Source organism: Amphiura filiformis, chromosome 18, assembly GCF_039555335.1.
Source record: "Amphiura filiformis chromosome 18, Afil_fr2py, whole genome shotgun sequence".
In the NCBI taxonomy this organism is placed as follows: domain Eukaryota; kingdom Metazoa; phylum Echinodermata; class Ophiuroidea; order Amphilepidida; family Amphiuridae; genus Amphiura; species Amphiura filiformis.
The window spans coordinates 11,699,180-11,716,989 of NC_092645.1; the positions used below are offsets into that span (position 1 = coordinate 11,699,180).

The 17,810-nt window shown below is 38.5% G+C and overlaps 2 protein-coding genes across 2 annotated transcripts in view; one reads left to right on the top strand and one right to left on the bottom strand.

Moving 5' to 3' along the window:
• LOC140138970 (laminin subunit beta-2-like) overlaps window positions 1–17,810 on the top strand; it is a 555,517-nt gene that overhangs the window by 35,655 nt on the left and 502,052 nt on the right. The window lies entirely within an intron of this gene.
• On the bottom strand, window positions 12,915–14,492 carry LOC140139858 (uncharacterized). Its single transcript, XM_072161616.1, has one exon. It carries the CDS (start codon window positions 14,475–14,477, stop codon window positions 12,915–12,917), a length of 1,563 nt encoding a protein of 520 aa, XP_072017717.1. The 5' UTR covers window positions 14,478–14,492.

Below are 17,810 nucleotides of genomic sequence, written 5' to 3' on the forward strand. Positions count from 1 at the left end.
CAATTCCTGGGCGGGATCACTTTTTCTGCTTGTCTCCTTCAGGGTCTTAGCTAGAAATTGAGGGTTGCCCATCTTTTGAATAAAATTGCCTGTCCTAATTTGGCCTTTTAATTAACATTTACTAGATGTCTATAGCCCATTGGGGAGTTCAAAGAGTTCAAATATGTGCTGATATGGCCTTGTTCTACAAATTGGGTCTACTAAAAAGGTCAATTAGCTTCTCAAAACATACAATTTATAATATAGCATCTGTCAAAGGCATTAATTTTGCCCATCCCATGAGCAAACTCCCCGTCTAAAATGACGGCCACCAGACGGATGGCTAGCCAAGACCCTGGTCTCCTTTATTATTTATTATTTGTGATTGCAAACCTGGTAAAAAATTCTATTTGTATTATGAGATGTCAGTTGAATACATCTGGAGTCATTTTCACCGACACCTGTGACAAATCTTAATGCTCTTCGTGCTAGCCATGCGCTTCAACGGAAAAAGTTGAAGTTTTGAAATATTTTCTCAAAATATCAAGAGCTATCTTAAGAACTACTGAATCAATACTAGGCTTGTTTGTACTCATTTTAATGCATTTTTCATGCTGATTCCAAATATGGTCATGACAATTTATATTTCTGACATTTTGAATTTTTGAATTTTTTTTGAAACATGTCATCAAACAAATCAAAACAAACGGTGACCAGGCCAGCCAAGCACCAACATATGGGCATATGGTATAATATCTGTCACCAATAGCACCCATAAAATTTGACCTTATTGACCTTTTTTCTATTTCTAAGATTCAAACCTGTTTACAAGTTGTCAAATTCCTTACACTAGATCGTAAAAAATGTCATTATCCAATTATGAACACCTCCCTGGTGTATATGTAGTTGGGGCAGTGAATACGGCCCTTTAAGTAATTTAAACCATCATTAGTCTATAAATATCGCTACTATCTTATGGAGATCGAGTTACGAAGGTTTTGGTACTTACGAAGTGTAGCAACTGTTTGTAAAATCAGCTGTTGGTCACACCACTGAGTCAATCAAGTCACACCACTGAGTCAAGCAAGTCACACCACATGATTGAGTCAATCAAGTCACACCACTGATTGAGTCAAGCAAGTTGGCAAACATTCTCCTCACTCCGAGTCACATAGATCACATAATTGTGTTGGCACTATTGGTTTGGTGGGTGTGGTTGGTGTAATGTGATTTAAGTGGTGCCCGATGACCCTGCACCAGTAGATTTTGATTTGGGCCAATGAATATTCAACAATTGTGGCGGTAGATTTTTGATATTCATATGAGTTAATTTTGACTTATTACAATAAGGGCATGTTCACATATGAATTATTTACCCGGGACCCGAGTTAATCCGGGTTGTACCCGGGTCCCGGGTTAAAAAAATCTCTGTTCACACTATACCCACTCTCATGAAGAAAATTGACCCGGGTTGATTATTTTACCTAAGCCTTCTGATGATGCAGGCGTATAGGCCTACATATTCTGTCAGTGCCGGTATATATAACAGGCTCCCCGCCTAACTATGCTAATTTTTTAAAGTTTATTTTCTAATTCCACCTTATGTAATTTATCTAGTTGCTTCTGTTTTGGGTTAAAAACTCACAAACATAATTGTTACTTCTTGATTCGATAATACTAGTAATTTGTTTGCATGAAAATAACTTTCTTATCTCAGGAATAGATGTTTATTGATTTTATTGCCAAAGAACTGAATCATCCTTTTCCCAGTGCAGACAGACACAATAGAAATGGGGTGATAATGGTTGCGCTTACTTCTAGTAATGCGGGTCAAACAGTGAATTTCTGTTCACACTACAATTGACCGGGTCATACCCGGTTTGACCCGGTTTTAACCTACTCTTTCCTAGGTTGAAAAAAATTGACCCGGGTCGATTTTTTTGAGGTTTTTTTTCCTGTTCACACTTATATCTAACCCGGGTTGTACCCGGGACCCAGGGCAAAACAGGCATAGTGTGAACACGACCTAAGTGATTTGGGACTGATACATTTGTGTAATTTTATTTTTTTATTCTTTGTTGATCAATCTATTCTTATTCTTGACGCCACAAGTTGCAATTTGTATACAGCGATTGTACTTGCAGCTCTTTGGTGTGCTTTCTGCATGCACTATGGACCACAATGGCCTCATCCCATTGGCATAGTTCAATAACCTCAATTAAACAACTCATAGTGCAAAATTTGACCTCAAGTATGTAGAGATTGAGTTTTTGTACCCAAAATTTCTGAGGTCATAAATGTATTAGGGTTAAAGAACTGTGCCCTGATAGATAAACATTGTGGATCCTAGTATTTCCATCAAAATTACAAAGCTACTTTACACCAAAATGATTAAAAAACACAAGATGGAAGAGATGCAACAAAAGGCAAAATATTAAAAGTATTGCACCACCTTACAAAAAAATAAAACACACACACTAGAGCAACAAAACAAGACAAGTGTGGAGGCCTAACAAACAAAGGATAAACAACAGGGACGGATTTAAGCAGTGGCCCGGTGGCCCGGGGCCAGTTGATTTTGCCTCGGGCCAGTAAACTTCCAACAATGCTGGCCCGGCAGGCCACTAGATTTTTGATCCTGATATAACTTGTATGACTGAGGCAAGATATAATCAGTGATGGACACAATTTATTTAATGATTTTTTTGTCTATTTATTCTTATCCTTGCTTTTCAAGCAAGTTGGAAATATACGACTGCTTTTTACGGCGATGTAGGCCTACGTACTATTTCCAAGCTCTTTCATGCTCTATCTGATGATGATAGCGATATCGCAAATACCGCATAGGCCTACTTGAACCTTTTCTTTTGTGAACTTTTGGAGTAACTATAGATTAAGGAAGGACTACTGACTAAACTTGTGTTAGTGACTAGTCTCTCTATATTGAGTATGCTCAGTACAAAACAATTAAAATTGTTCAGGTTTGCTTAAATTAAAGTGGCAAACCTGGATGTGGATGTTTAGGGTCCATGGTGGCACAGAATAAAATAATGTTAACACACAAGTAACATGTGTCAAGTTTGGTAGGCCTAATTGGTAGTCTCTAACTTTAAAAGTCGCATTGGAACATGCAGGCCCATAACCAGGATTGAAAACCTCATTTTTTTTGCTCGCTACGCTCGTGAATGGGTGAGGCGAGGGGGTATTCACCACCTGCCCCCTGGTTACGGGCATGGGAACATGCTTCTTAATCTTTATTTGCATTTTTTGCAGTCATCATAAACTTATCCCTGTGTAAAAATAAAATTCGACCTTTTATAACCCTAATCCCAGTTAAAAACACTCAGCCTATCACTGACTCAGGCCAATCAATAACAGTTTGCCTATCACAAAGGCACTAGCCAATTCAAGAAATCAATAACTGGTTATGCACTGGTCTGCTAACTTGGTAGAAATTGATGTTGATGTCCACTAACCTAGGAAAAACTGTCACTCATACAAAGGGGCGACTACGTTGAATTCATTGTCCAATGGGATTGGTTTTTGGACTCACGATAGGGAAGAAAATGAGGATGATTGACATGTGCGTTGCTAAGGAATCGAATATATGGTTCGCTTGTGGCGCTGTTGTAAAGTTGGACCAAATTTCAGGCAGTGACAGGCATGAATCTCCATTCAATTAGTACACGGATTGTGGTGATCATTTTCCTGCACAACGTGTCATATAAACCCTACAACCACGTTGAAAACATGCTCTATTATTTCTTTTGAAAAGATATTAGTAATCACAACAAATTTCTGCAAATGATGATCTGAATTGCTAAGACTTTGAATTAAAAATAACACCACCACGATGTTAGAAAGAAAGTGTCCTCCTTCAACACAGAGCTGTGTGCAGAGGTCACACGTCAATTACGGACACACTGTGTGGCTAGTATAGGAAAATGGACAATAAGTTTACAATGTAGAACATATATTGAAAAAGTTGGGCCAGTAAATTTATTGCAGGGCCAGTAGATTTGCCATTTCACTGGCCCGGAGGGCCAGTAGAAAACTGAAACCTAAGTCTGTCCCTGATAAACAAAGATAAATATGTCAGTGTTGTAAAGTGGGAGGTGGATTCAGTGGAGTAGCCAGGGGACAGCTTTCCCCTTGTCAAAAGTGTATCCCCCTTCTTGCCCCTCTCCCTGAATGCTAGCCGCCCTGATATTCAAGATTTTTAGGCTTTTTATGTGTACTTTTTAGCCCCTTGATAATTGCCTTTAATTGCCCCTAACCTGCCCTCTCTGCCCACCCTCTAAAAAGTGCTGGCTATGGGTGGAATTTACTTGGTTCAGGTGGAGGAACTAAAAATGACCAATTTTGCTCCCATTTTTGTTGTTGTTCTGATGGTGGTGGTGGTTGGGGGGGGGGGGGGGGTGGTACTGTAGTGCTGCAACTCCTCAAAGCAGACCTAAAATGTTGTAACTCATAGGTAGTTGCTGTCCTTGATTTAACCAGCATCTACATGTATACCAGCATCTATTTTGGGCATCTTTTTGGGCAGCATTGTTGGGCATCTTTGTTGGGCATCTTTGATGGGCATCTGTGGGCCTATACCAACATCTATCTTGGATACCTGTAGGCTTACTCCTATACCAGCATCCATCTTGTGCATATGTAGGCTACACCATACTCGCAATGATTTTGGGCAGCTATCTTGGGCATCTGTGGGCCAACACCTGTACCAGAATCTATGTTGGGCTTCTGTGTTGAGCATCTATTTTTGGCATCTATGGACCTACACCTATACCAGCATCTATGTCTGGCATCTATGTTGGGCATATGTGTTGGGCATCTGTGGTCCTCACCTATACCAACATCTATGTTGGGCATCTGCATGTAGGCCACACCTATACCAGCATCTATGTCTGGCATCTATGTTGGGCATACGTGTTGGGCATCTGTGGTCCTCACCTATACCAACATCTATGTTGGGCATCTGCATGTAGGCCTACACCTATACCAGCATCTATGTCTGGCATCTATGTTGGGCATATGTGTTGGGCATCTGTGGTCCTCACCTATACCAACATCTATGTTGGGCGTCTGCATGGAGGTATACACCTATACCAGCATCTATGTCTGGCATCTATGTTGGGCATATGTGTTGGGCATCTGTGGTCCTCACCTATACCAACATCTATGTTGGGCATCTGCATGTAGGCCTACACCTATACCAGCATCTATGTCTGGCATCTATGTTGGGCATATGTGTTGGGCATCTGTGGTCCTCACCTATACCAACATCTATGTTGGGCATCTGCATGTAGGCCTACACCTATACCAGCATCTACGGTATGTCTGGCATCTATGTTGGGCATATGTGTTGGGCATCTGTGGTCCTCACCTATACCAACATCTATGTTGGGCATCTGCATGTAGGCCTACACCTATACCAGCATCTATGTTGGACATTGGGCATCTGTGGGCCTACAGCAATTCCAGCACCTAGACGTTGGGCACATGGGGGCCTACACCTATTGGGCATACTCAAGCGTCCTGTAGTGGACATGAAGATCATGCATGGTTTGCCCTGGACTGATGAGCAATAACTATCTGTAAGAGAGGGATAAGAACATCATATCTGTTGGGTTATAAACTATCACACAGCAATTATACCATTTTTCACTTTGATGTGGCAGTACGTGACATCAACACGCTGAGGTAGCTTTGTATGTAGCGTCTGTATGCCAGCGCCTTGGGCGAAACGCTAGTGATTTAAAGCTGAGCCCAATGAAATACGCACTGACGTGATTGGCTGCCATGATCAGGGTGGGAAAATTGGGAAAAAGGGCCTTAAATTGAGCAATGTTGTTCCCAGGGAATGATATCCTACTACTGGGTTTCCAAGGAAAAGGAATTCCATGCCAGCAATGAATGAAAAAACTGAGGGATGAACTAATAGCAGATGGTTATCATGCAAGTATTGATGAATGTAGAAGATATGGGAGGAAAATTGATTGATATTTATTGGCCAATACATCCAATTTTTTTTCAAATCCTGACATCGACGATCCTTACTCCAGGGAACTCATGTAAAGTAAAAAATTTGACTTAATAGTTTAAGGCACAGGAAATGAAATGAAATGAAATGAAATGAAATGAAATGAAATGAAATGAAATGAAATGAAATGAAATGATGAAATGAAATGAAATGCTTATAAAGCGCATTTCGTCAAAATGACCCCAATGCGCTGTACAAAAATCTTACACTACAACTTAAAACTACACATAAGGGCTATTTCAAGTTAGCAGTTTATTTCTCAGTCTCACAGAGGGTCAAAATTAGAAGTCCTTAAATTCATGAAAATTCTATGATTTTTAGAACTTCATGATGATATCTACTCTCTTTTCCAGAAAAATACAGCACTAATTTTTTGGGTATTAAAAAAATATTATCAAGTTCTGTCAAATGAAACATAGCTCAATACTAATTATTCACTTAGTCCTAACTGGCATTAAAAGTTAATTTTTTTCTATTTGGCCAATTTTTATGAATTAAGGGCCAAAAACATGCATTTAAGGGTTTTTAATGTTTTTTTCACATGTGACAATTCAGTCTAAAGACTTGTACAAATTTCAATTTTTGCATTCTAAAAGACATTTGAAAAAAACATTTGAAAAGACACATTTATTCTTATGACCAATCATTTAATTAAAGTACATTGTAACACAAAAACAAAATTTTGGCATAAACAGAAGATTTTGAATGCTTAGACTTGTTCCAAGTCTTTTGATTTTTGTAACTCGAATTGTCAGAAAACATGCCGAAAATGCATGTTTTGGCTCTTTTTTCAAGAAATTAGTTTCTGTTTGAGACCCCACTACATTCACAAAATGTGTACTCGGCCGTGACAAAGGTGATTATTTCAAAAGTGGTGTCATTGTAAAGGGGAATAACATAGCTGTCCATTGATAACACAATATGAACAAAAATCTGAGATATAGATGCTGGAAAAAACTTTACAAACTTTTGTTGAGGAGTTACGGACACCAACTGAATGGTCATTCCACATTCATTCCATTCGGTTGTGAAGCAGGTGACTACAGAGTTTCTCCATGTACTACGATTTGAAGCCAAAGTGGTAATGGCATCTGGCAGTAAAAAGTTGCTGAAGTCCCCCAACAGTTTTTGCACATAAGACAAGTAGGGTGTTCTTTGCCTTCCAGGTCTTCTTTTACCATGTAATGGGGTGTAGAGAGCATATCTTCTGCATGGTTCATCTTCCTGCATCCCTGGGCTGCATCCTCAGGATAAGTCTTAGGAATCGTAGTTGTCGTGATTTAACCGAGTTGATAAGAGGCACAGTGTTGGTGATGGTATAGATCCTTTCATTACTAACATGGTCAGTGCGCTTGATGTTCAGCTTTATTCCGTAACATGATGCACCAAAAGCATTGATCTTATTTTCCATGTCAGTAGATATCACCCAGGACTCACAGCCATAGAGCAATACTGTAATATTTCACACCTGTCATCCATACCTTAGTGAAAGGTATGTTTACCCAACTAAAGCTTGTGAAGATTGACTATGGATACCTTTACAATGAGAGAATAATTTCAATCTATTAAACCAGATTATTCCAACATACCATGGAGCAACCACTGGAGTCCCGATCAGGTGACATCATCGGGACTCCAGGTGTTATTGATTGTTAGATTGAAATTATTCTCTCATTTTATGATCCCCAGATGATTGAGGGTATATACAGTGGCAACTCGTTAACACGAACCCTCTTAACATGAAGTTCCTGATAACAACATGTTTTACATTCCCAAGCATACCTGGATAACACAAACTCCTGATAACAAGAAGTAAAATTTGAAGAAGTAAAATTTGAATTCTGCACAACTTCGTGTTAATGAGTTTCCACTGGGTGCATGGGGCAAAATGCCCCCCAGTCAGAACTCTTGCCCGCCTGTTTCCCCCAGTAAAAACCAAAAATTACCAAAAACCGGCAAATTTGTTGATTTTGCCCCCTGAAATTCACTTTTCCCCCAGTCAGAACTCTTGGCCCCTGTTGTCCCCAGTAAAAACCAAAAATTACCAAAAAAACGGCAATTTTGCGCAAAATTTGATTTTGCCCTCCTGAAATTCACTTTACCCCTCAATGACCCCCCGAATTTTTTTTTTTTTCTGGCGCCGCCACTGATTGTATTCACAATTTGCATGCTCTACAATCATTACAAATAAATTGGGAACTCAAATAAGATGTTGCTGGACCTTGAAGGCACTTTAAACATTACAACAAGAAGCTGAGTTTTCCACCTTTCGTCCAGTTTTGTCCAATTTCATCAAGTAATTTATAGGAGTTCTTTATGTCAAGAGTAACTAAAATCCTAACCAATGGGCTATTCCATTTAAAATCCACACTGCCCCTGTGGAAGACTTTGGAAATATCTTCCACAGGGGGAGTATAATTTTCAAATAAAAGGAACACACTGGGCAGCTCCATTTGAATTGCATACACCCTCTGAAGCTTCCACAGAGTGAGGGTGAGTTTCAAATGGAGCTGCCCAATGTGTTCATTTCATTTGAAAATCATTTTCCACAGGGGCAATGTGGATTTTAAATGTACTAGCCCAATCTATCATGCAGTATCTGAAGAGAATTGGATAAATGATTGCAGTACGTACATTTGATCAAACAGTACGTACTGCAATTGGCAAGAGCTCTTGGAGGAAGATAGACAGGAAAAACCTGTATTTGTGCCCGTATTTGTGGCCCCTGAACATGTTTAAAACAAAACTGCCAACCAGTTACATGGAAGGTTTTGATTTAAACATGTTCAGGGCCATGACACAGGTTTTTCCTGCCTAACTACATACTGTTTAACTCTGCAAATATAAACCAACACACAAATTAGAGAATAAGCGATAGGAATTTTTATTTTGCCTATCCTCTATCGTGTGATAGGCGACAGGCAGGTCCAATATTTTGAGTAGTGGATGCGGCGCAGCCGGTATCCACTACGATAAAAATATTGGACCTGCCTGTCGCTCATCATAGGTAGAGGATAGGCAAAATAAAATTCCTATCGCTTATTCTCATTCTTAGTCAGTTAAATATTATTTTAATAACTGGAAACAATTTTTTAAAGCAAAAACTAAGTTGCCGTTATAAAAACTCCCCTCATTATAAAATGAACGAAACTTGTGTACAACTTCACGTATTCTGTTGCGCGTACTGCTAGCGCGTCGCGTATTCCGCACTAGTCTACGCATAGAGCGCGATACATACGCGCACCTCTACAAGCATTTGTCTGGGTCTACAAGCGTGTAAGCCATTATCAAGACGCATGATGACGTGGGGTCGTCTACGGCCTGATAAACGGCACCCGAAATCTTGCGATTGTCCAATCAAAAATGTGTCTACGAACTAGACCACTCTCACTGACTAAGAATACTTAAATGAATCTACTCTATCCTATCCACAACACTATTTACATATATGAAAGTTTATTATTATCAAATGCTTTGTACCATGTGACCATAAGATTGTTTACTACAGTACTACGTGTAAGTATGAGCTTATTTACATGAAACCATTACTGTGCATGATTTGAATGCATGAGCATAAACTGAGCATACAACAATAAGCGGTTGATAAATTGACATATAACGAAAAGTCGTATCAACATAGGGTTTTCAGTTTCTGAAAGCTCTAAATGTCCTCTATAGAAAAATATGTAAAACTCATTTTCAACCAGGGTCGACATATGTGACTCATTCCCCATGATCCCGTCACAATTCATCAAGTGATGTGCCAGTGTAAAGCCCTTGTTGCATACATTACATGCATGGCTTCTCTTTACTGTGAGTCTGTAAATGTACTTTTAAGGCTTCTAAAGTGGATGTTTTTTTTACTATGAATTGATTTGTGCTTTTTCAAGTCATGTGCCCCTGTAAAGAGTTCTGTATCATTAAGTGATATGACACTGTAAAGCCCTTGTGGCATACTTTACATATAGGTTAATGAACGCGTATTACTTGTTGGGAGAGAAATTAGACAAAATATTGCACACGCACTGATGTTGATGCGTCCAATGCACGAGCCCCGAAGGGGGGAGTTCATTAGACGCATCAACATCAGCGCAAGTGCATTATTTGGTCTAGTTTCTTGAGCAACAAGTAATACACGTTCATTAACCTATTTCATACACGAGAAGAAAAACATACACATGATTTTTCTATTTTTTTAAAAACAAATTATCACTAAAAATGTTGGAAAATAGAAACAAATGCAAATGCATCAACCCGCCCAAAAAATGAATCAATTCTACGCAATGTGAACGTGCGCGAAACACTGTGCGTAGTACGCGGAGTGCACAATAATTATACACAATTTTCTAATGCTTGCTCTGATTGGTTCTTGCTATCAAAGAGTGTATGAAATGCACATGGCTTCTCATTGCCATGAATTACTTTTTGCTGATCAACTGATATATGGCAGTGTAAAGTCCTGGTTGCATATTTTACATACAAAATGATTATCTTTATTAGGGGCTGTGCAATAATTATGAGCCCTGGGGAGGGTAAAATTGGGGGGCAAGAAATTTTGGCGAGCCAAAAAGGGGGGGCAAGCAATTTTGGCCAGCCGAGAGGGGGGGGCAAGCGATTTTTGCCACACATTCATGGGCGCCTTTTAAATAAAACGCTCTAAAAGGCTTAGGAAAACAGTACAGAAACGCTTTAATATGCAAATTTTCCTGCTCGCTCCGCTCGCAACATATATCTAGACCACTTAAGGTTTGCAAATTGGGATCCCAAAAATTTGGCATGTGTAAGGGGGGGGCAAAGAATTTTGGCGGGCCGAGAGGGGGGGGCAAGCGATTTTTGGCAGGTCGAAAGGGGGGGGCAAGCGATTTTTGGCGGGCAGTTAGGAAATTTTACCCCCCCCGGGGGGGGAAAATAATTATTGCACAGCCCCTTATGGCTTGCTATTATGGCTTGCTATGTGCTGTATCAAGTGTTTTTGAAACTGCAAAGCCCTCATCGCTTATTTGCATACATAACATAAGGATTCTTGCGATGAATTGCTTTGTGCTCTTCCAAGTGATGTGCCAGTCTAAAGCCCTTGTTGCATACCTTACATTCATATAGCTTCTCTTTGTTACATATTGCTTCATGTTGTTTCAAGTCATGTGCCAGTGCAAAGCCCTTGTTGCATACCTTACATACATAAGGCTTCTCTTTGCTATGGATTGCTGTGTGCTGTTTTAATAAATATGCCAGTGCAAAGCCCTTGTTGCATACTTTACATATATGAGGCTTCTCTTTGCTATGGATCAATGCTTTATGCTGTTTCAAGTGATGTTTCAGTTTAAAGCCCTTGTTGCATACCTCACATACATGTGACTTCTCTTCACTATGACTTGCTATGTGCACTTCTAAGTATTTTCCCTGTGTAAAACCTTTGTTGCATACTTTACATACAAGAGGCTTGTTATGGATTGCTTTGTGCTTTTTCAAGTAACGTGCCAGTGTAAAACCTTTATTGCATACTTCACATACATGTACAAGAGGATGGATTGCTTCATGCTTTTTCAAGTCACGTGCCAGTGTAAAACATTTGTGGCATACTTTACATACATGTACAAGGTTATGGATATTATTGCATACCTTACATACTTTGGCCTTCTCTTCCCTTGCATGAATTGCTTTGTGATGTTTCAAGTGATATGCCTGTGTAAAGCCCTTCTTGCATACCTTACATACATATAAAAGCTTATGGATTGCTTTGTGCTTTTTCAAGTTATGTGCCAGTCGGAAGTCTTTATTGCATACCTTACATACATAAGGCTTCTCATTGCTATGGGTTGCTTTGTGCCGTTTCAAATTACATGCCAGTGGAAAGCCCTTGTTGCATACTTTACATATATGAGGCTTTTCCTCGCTGTGATTCGGTGAACGTCTATTCAGGTATGTAAAAAAGGTTTTTCTAATAGTTGGAGTGCATTCATGGTCCATCCAATTCTGTTTTCTTGTGAAGTCTTTATTACAGTGTTTGCATTCATAAAGCTTCTCTTTGGTGTCTGATTCATACCAATATGGTCTTATCCGCTTTTTGTGTTTGAGCAGGTGACTCATATATAGGCAAGTGTCATGGAAATGCCTGTTGCAATAAATACATTTGTAGGGTTTCAGATTGAGTCTATTCAGGGGTGTAGTAAGAGTACATTCATGGTCGATCCAATTCTGTTTTCTTGAGAAGTCTTTATTACAGCGTTGGTATTCATAAAACTTCTCCATGGTGTCTGATTCGTACCAATATGGTTCCCTTCTTGTGTTGGATCAGGTGCTCAGATAAGTATCATGGAAATGCCTTCTGCAATATATATATTTGTGAGCCTTCAGGTTGAACCAGTTTTGAGGTGTTCTGGTAGTCGATCATGATCTGAAATGAAGATTTAATAAATGGAAATTATACATGAACATGTTGTGCCAACGACATGGCTTTGAAAAATATTGTGCAATAAATATGATGATCCGCTCCAAGAAGCAATACAATGTATGGGCCATGAATATGAATTTGACACCCTCCAAAAAGTGATGTGTCTCTACTTTATTTGCATCACTGCATGCAAGCCATAGACATCTGAAGTCCAAAGTTTTGAGATATTTTCTCAAAATATCAAGAACTATATCCCAAAAACCACTGAACCAATACTAGACTTGTTTGTACTCATTTAAATGCATATTTTATGGTGACTCCAAATATGGTCATGAAAATTTTACAATTTAGAAATGTTTGAATTTTTAAAAATGTGAAACTTATCATCTGCATTCGACATCTGCATGCTGCTCCTGCAAGCGCGCAGGTCCTGCACCCCTGCAGATCTTAGTGTACTGTATTGCTTTATTGCGAAGTTCACATTTGTAGGGCTTATCATTATTTGCTATGAATTGTCTTGTGCCATTTCAAGCGATGTACTTTTATGGCCTTAAGGTACTTGAAGTCTTCACCACAAAGTTCACATTTGTAAGGCCTCTCATTGCTATGAATTAGTTGGTGCTGTTTCAAGTTCTCTGCCCGCGTGAAGCCCTTGTTGCATACTTTACATACATGAAGCTTCTCATTGCTATGGATTGCTGTGTGCCGTTTCAATAAATATGCCTGTGTAAAGCCCTTGTTACATACTTTACATATGCAAGGCTTCTCATTGCTATGAAATAGTTCGTGCCGTTTCAAGTTACCTGCCAATGTAAAGCCCTTGTTGCATAATTTACATACATGAGGCTTCTCGTTGCTATGGATTGCTATGTGCCGTTTCAATTCACTTGCATATGTAAAGCCCTTGTTACATACTTTACAAACATGAGGCTTCTCTTTGCTATGGATTGCTATGTGCCGTTTCAATTTACTTGCACATGTAAAGCCCTTGTTGCATACTTTACATACATAAGGCTTCTCTTTGCTGTGAATTGCTATGTGCCGTTCCAAATCACATGCCTCTGTAAATCCCTTGTTGCATACTTTACATACATGTAAATGATGGTTCTCATTGCTATGGATTGCTATGTGCTGTATCAAGTCATCTGCCAGTGTAAAACTCTTGTCGCATACTTTACATATATAAGGCGTCTCGCTATGAATTGCTTTGTGCTGTTCCAAGTGATGTGCCAGTGCAAAGCCCTTGTTGCATACCTTACATACATGTTTACTGTGAGTCTGTAAATGTACTCTTAGGCTACCTCTGTTCTTGAGGTTTTTATTGCAAACTTCACATTTGTAAGGCTTCTCATTGCTATGAGCTCTTTCATGCAGCTTCAAAAGATTCTCCAGTATAAAGCCCTTTTTGCATACCTTACATACATATGGCTTCTCTATGTTGTGAGTCTGTAAATGATATTTTACACTATTAGGGTACCTGAACCCTTTATTACAAAGTTCACATTTGTAAGGCTTCTCATTGCTATGAACTGCTTCATGCTGCTTCAAATTATTCCTCAGGGAAAAACCCTTGTTGCATACTTTACATATATTAGGCTTATCATTGCCATGGATTACTATGTGCCGTTTCAAATCACATGCGTATATAAACTCCTTGTTGCATAATTTACATACATATGGCTTCTCTTTGCTATGAGTGTCTAAATGTATTATCAGGCTGCTAGCATAGCCGAAACCTTTTTTACAAATTTGACATGTATAGCTACTTGGCAGTGTAAAATCCTTCATGGATATCTGAGATACAAGTACATAAGACTTTTCTTTGCTGTGAATCGGTGAAAGTCTATTCAGGTGTGTAAAGGCTTTTCTACATTCATGGTCCATCCAATTTTGTTTTCTTGTGAAGTCTTTGGTGTCTGATTCATACCAATATGGTCTAATCCGCTTCTTGTGTTGGATCAGGTGACTCAGATATAGATAAGTGTCATGGAAATGCCTGCTGCAATATATACAAGTATGAGGCTTCAGGGTGAACAAGTTTTGAGGTCTTCTGGAAGTCATGTTCTGAAATGAGGATTTAAAAAAGGAATATTATGAAATGTCATCTGTGATACATGATGATGTTGGTTGTGTGTTTGCAGACTGAACATATTGTGCCAACCACATGGCTTGAATTCTTCTAATGATGCAATAAATAAATGCTTCTTTGTATCTCCATTTTAGCCTATTGTATGGTCATGTGTGTCTTGAAGTCGAACTTCTGTTATTGTGAAACCCTTTTCCAAGAATGTGCCTTTTGTTAGGCAGTATTTACAGTCAAACTTAAGGGAAGGGTATGAACGTTTGGACAGTATTTATTGTGGGACATTAGAGCACATCAGACATATCGAATCGCATTCTGAATATGAAGAATGTCTTTCTGATATCAAATAATTTTGATTTTTTTGAAATTCGCGATTTAATACACATTTTATGGCAAATCATAATAAAAATTGATATTTTTGATATTTAACAGTACTCGAAGTAAACTTTATAAATCTGATGATTTATACTTTTAAAAGTGTATGTAGGTGGGATGAAAAGCTGACGATCAATTGAAAATTTTGACCTTTTGTATTGAATATATGGATTTTTTCCCAAAAACACACACACAAAAGGTCTTTTTGGGAAAAAAATCCATATCTTCAATATGAAAGGTCAAAATTTTCAATTGACCATCAGCTTTTACTCCCAGCTACATACACTTTAAGAATATATCATTAGATTTATATAATTTACTTGAGGACTGTTATATATCAAAATGTGAAAAATATCAAATTTTTATAATTTGTCATAAAATTTGTATTATATTGTGATTTTCAAAAATGAAAATTATTTGATATCAGAAAGACATGCTTCAGTATTCAGAATGCAATCGACACGCCTGAGGTGCTCTCATGTCCCACAAAAATACTGTCGAAACGCCTATAAACGCTCATTCTAGATCCCTTAATGTAGTTTATTACAGAAAGAATTCTGTCTTCAATATAGACTACTCCGTAGTCCATTTGCCCATTGTCATGATTGTGCATACTCTGGATATTGCATTTAAGCTTAAAACTCTGATTTAATTAATTTGTGCACAATTGATAGATTTTCACAACTGATCATCTTTTCAGTCACCGTACTCCCTCTGTATGTTAGCTTCCCAAGTGGACTAGTGACTTTGGATTGCGGTTAACATTTTTAACACGGGACCAGGGGTGCAAATTGCAAGGTTTTTAGGTTCACAAATTCCTCAATCATACCAGACATAAAATAGCTTTATTCTGCACTTCATTAAGATGAGAATGGTAAAATAGCACTTTTTTTAGATATACATGTATATGCTACATGTAAAGTCATCGATCTTCCAAAAAAGGGTTTTATTTGGACAATGTGCGCAAAAATTTGGTATTTTACCCTAGCTTGGGATGAATTTTGGTGGGACCCAGGCTATAGTTACCCCTTTTCTTTTCCTCCCCTCCAATTTTCTCTTTTTTTTGGGAGGGAGGACTTTTCTCTTTCTTTTATGTCAGAGGACGCAATTTTCTCTTTCTGTTTCTTCTTCTTCTTCCTTATAAGTGCCTCCCTCATATGTATGAGTATTGTCGCACTGCGTACAGACAAGCTGTACTTAGGGAGCACTTTTCTCTTTTTTTTGTAAGGGGGAGCACTCTGCATGTATACAGAGTATTGCTCCATTGCTTTAAACTTTCAAACTGCTTCCCAAATCTGAAATCTGATTACATATGTACTTTGATAAACTGATTAAGTATTGTACTTTGTCACCATTCTTCAGTCCATCATCTTACATGTAAATCTTTCTCAGCCATGTGGTGAGTAAAATCATATGTAAAGTGAGCTTTGTGTAGATCAGTGGCGTAGATTTCTTTTTGACATTGGGGGGGATGGAGTTGGGAAAAAATTCTTGAAGTATAGTAGATCCAGCACCTATTGACGACAGAATAAGTTTATGGTACAAATTATGGTACGAACATTTTGCTATTTTGAAGCTAAACTGATGAAATATGATGTAAAAGTAGAATAAATGCGCGCAAAGGATTAAAATGGGCAAATATGAGGTTAATTTTGTCAGAAACACATTATCAGGCGTCAATATTGGGGAGATGACTCATAGCTACTCATATGGACGGCATCCCCACCTGGCAAAATATTGGGGGATTTATCCCCTCCATCCCCCCGGGATCTACGCCTATGGTGTAGAATGAGTGAATCAGAGAGATATTTCTGAAAACTTGTGGAAATACTGCTCAACAATGCCTCCTCAGTTCTGCAACTACATCTTTCTTTGTCAATAATTTCACCATTTATTGAATTGTTTGTGAAGCACCTATATCCCACCTACCTGCATGCAGTATATGCCCTTAGTTTTAACTTCTTCAATTTTTGCATCAACAGTTGCATCAAATTTGCATATCAAGTTCAAGTATTCTGATTAATTTGGCCTTCTTCATTTGTTTCCGATTTTAATTTCGTGGTGGTCAGTGGGTCAGCCACTCAGCAACTCATCTCCAATTCTGTTACCATCGTTGGTTTATCTGCCTTTGTATGATTACATGTATCTCTTAATGTTAATGGGTCCATTTCCTTCTAGATTATCCTTTACAACTTGTTCGGTGCTCTATGGTTCTTTTTAAATTTCTTCCAATTTTTTTAGGTCGACCTCTCCTCACTGGCATTAGCATTGATACACCGAATTGACTTTTATGTTAAATTACATTAACACGGCTGTGTACTCAAGACATTGTTTCTTTCGCAAAATTGAGCTTTTTTGAAATGTATTTACTTTGTTATGTTTTTTATAAATACAAGGAAAGAAAATCCAGATTTGTTAACGCCAACTGCTCTATTTTATGGATTTTATTTCACTATTTCACTCGTTTCCCCAATTTAAAAGGAAAGAAAATCTGTGTTGTACCATCGGGGTATACGCTGGCATAACAACGCATCGCGTTTTGTAGACGCGCAATTTGTTAACGCACAGATACGCTACGCATACGCAACGCTTAGCTGCATGCGCCGCGCATCTTATGGAAGCACCGCGGAAGCACTGATTTCATTAAAACCTAGCGGTCAAATGGCTCTGTTTTAGCTGATAAAATGTGAATTTTTCAAGTTCTTTCCCCGATTTAAACATCAAGATATGAATAGATTTACCAAACTTCTCAAAGGGCTGTGGATTACCCGATGTTCACGTAATGTAAGGTAGAAAAACGAGAACTGCCTCATACTCCTGTGAGCTTCGATCAAAGTGCAAAATATGACCACTTTAAACTTCAACAGCCTTTATTTCAATGTTCATTTTCTCGGTAAAATGACGATTTAGGTACACGATAACTCAATAAATACAGC

Coding starts and splice junctions, on each gene's coding strand:
- LOC140139858 (XM_072161616.1), bottom strand. CDS start 14,477: ATGACTTCCAGAAGACCTCAAAACTTGTTCACCCTGAAGCCTCATACT.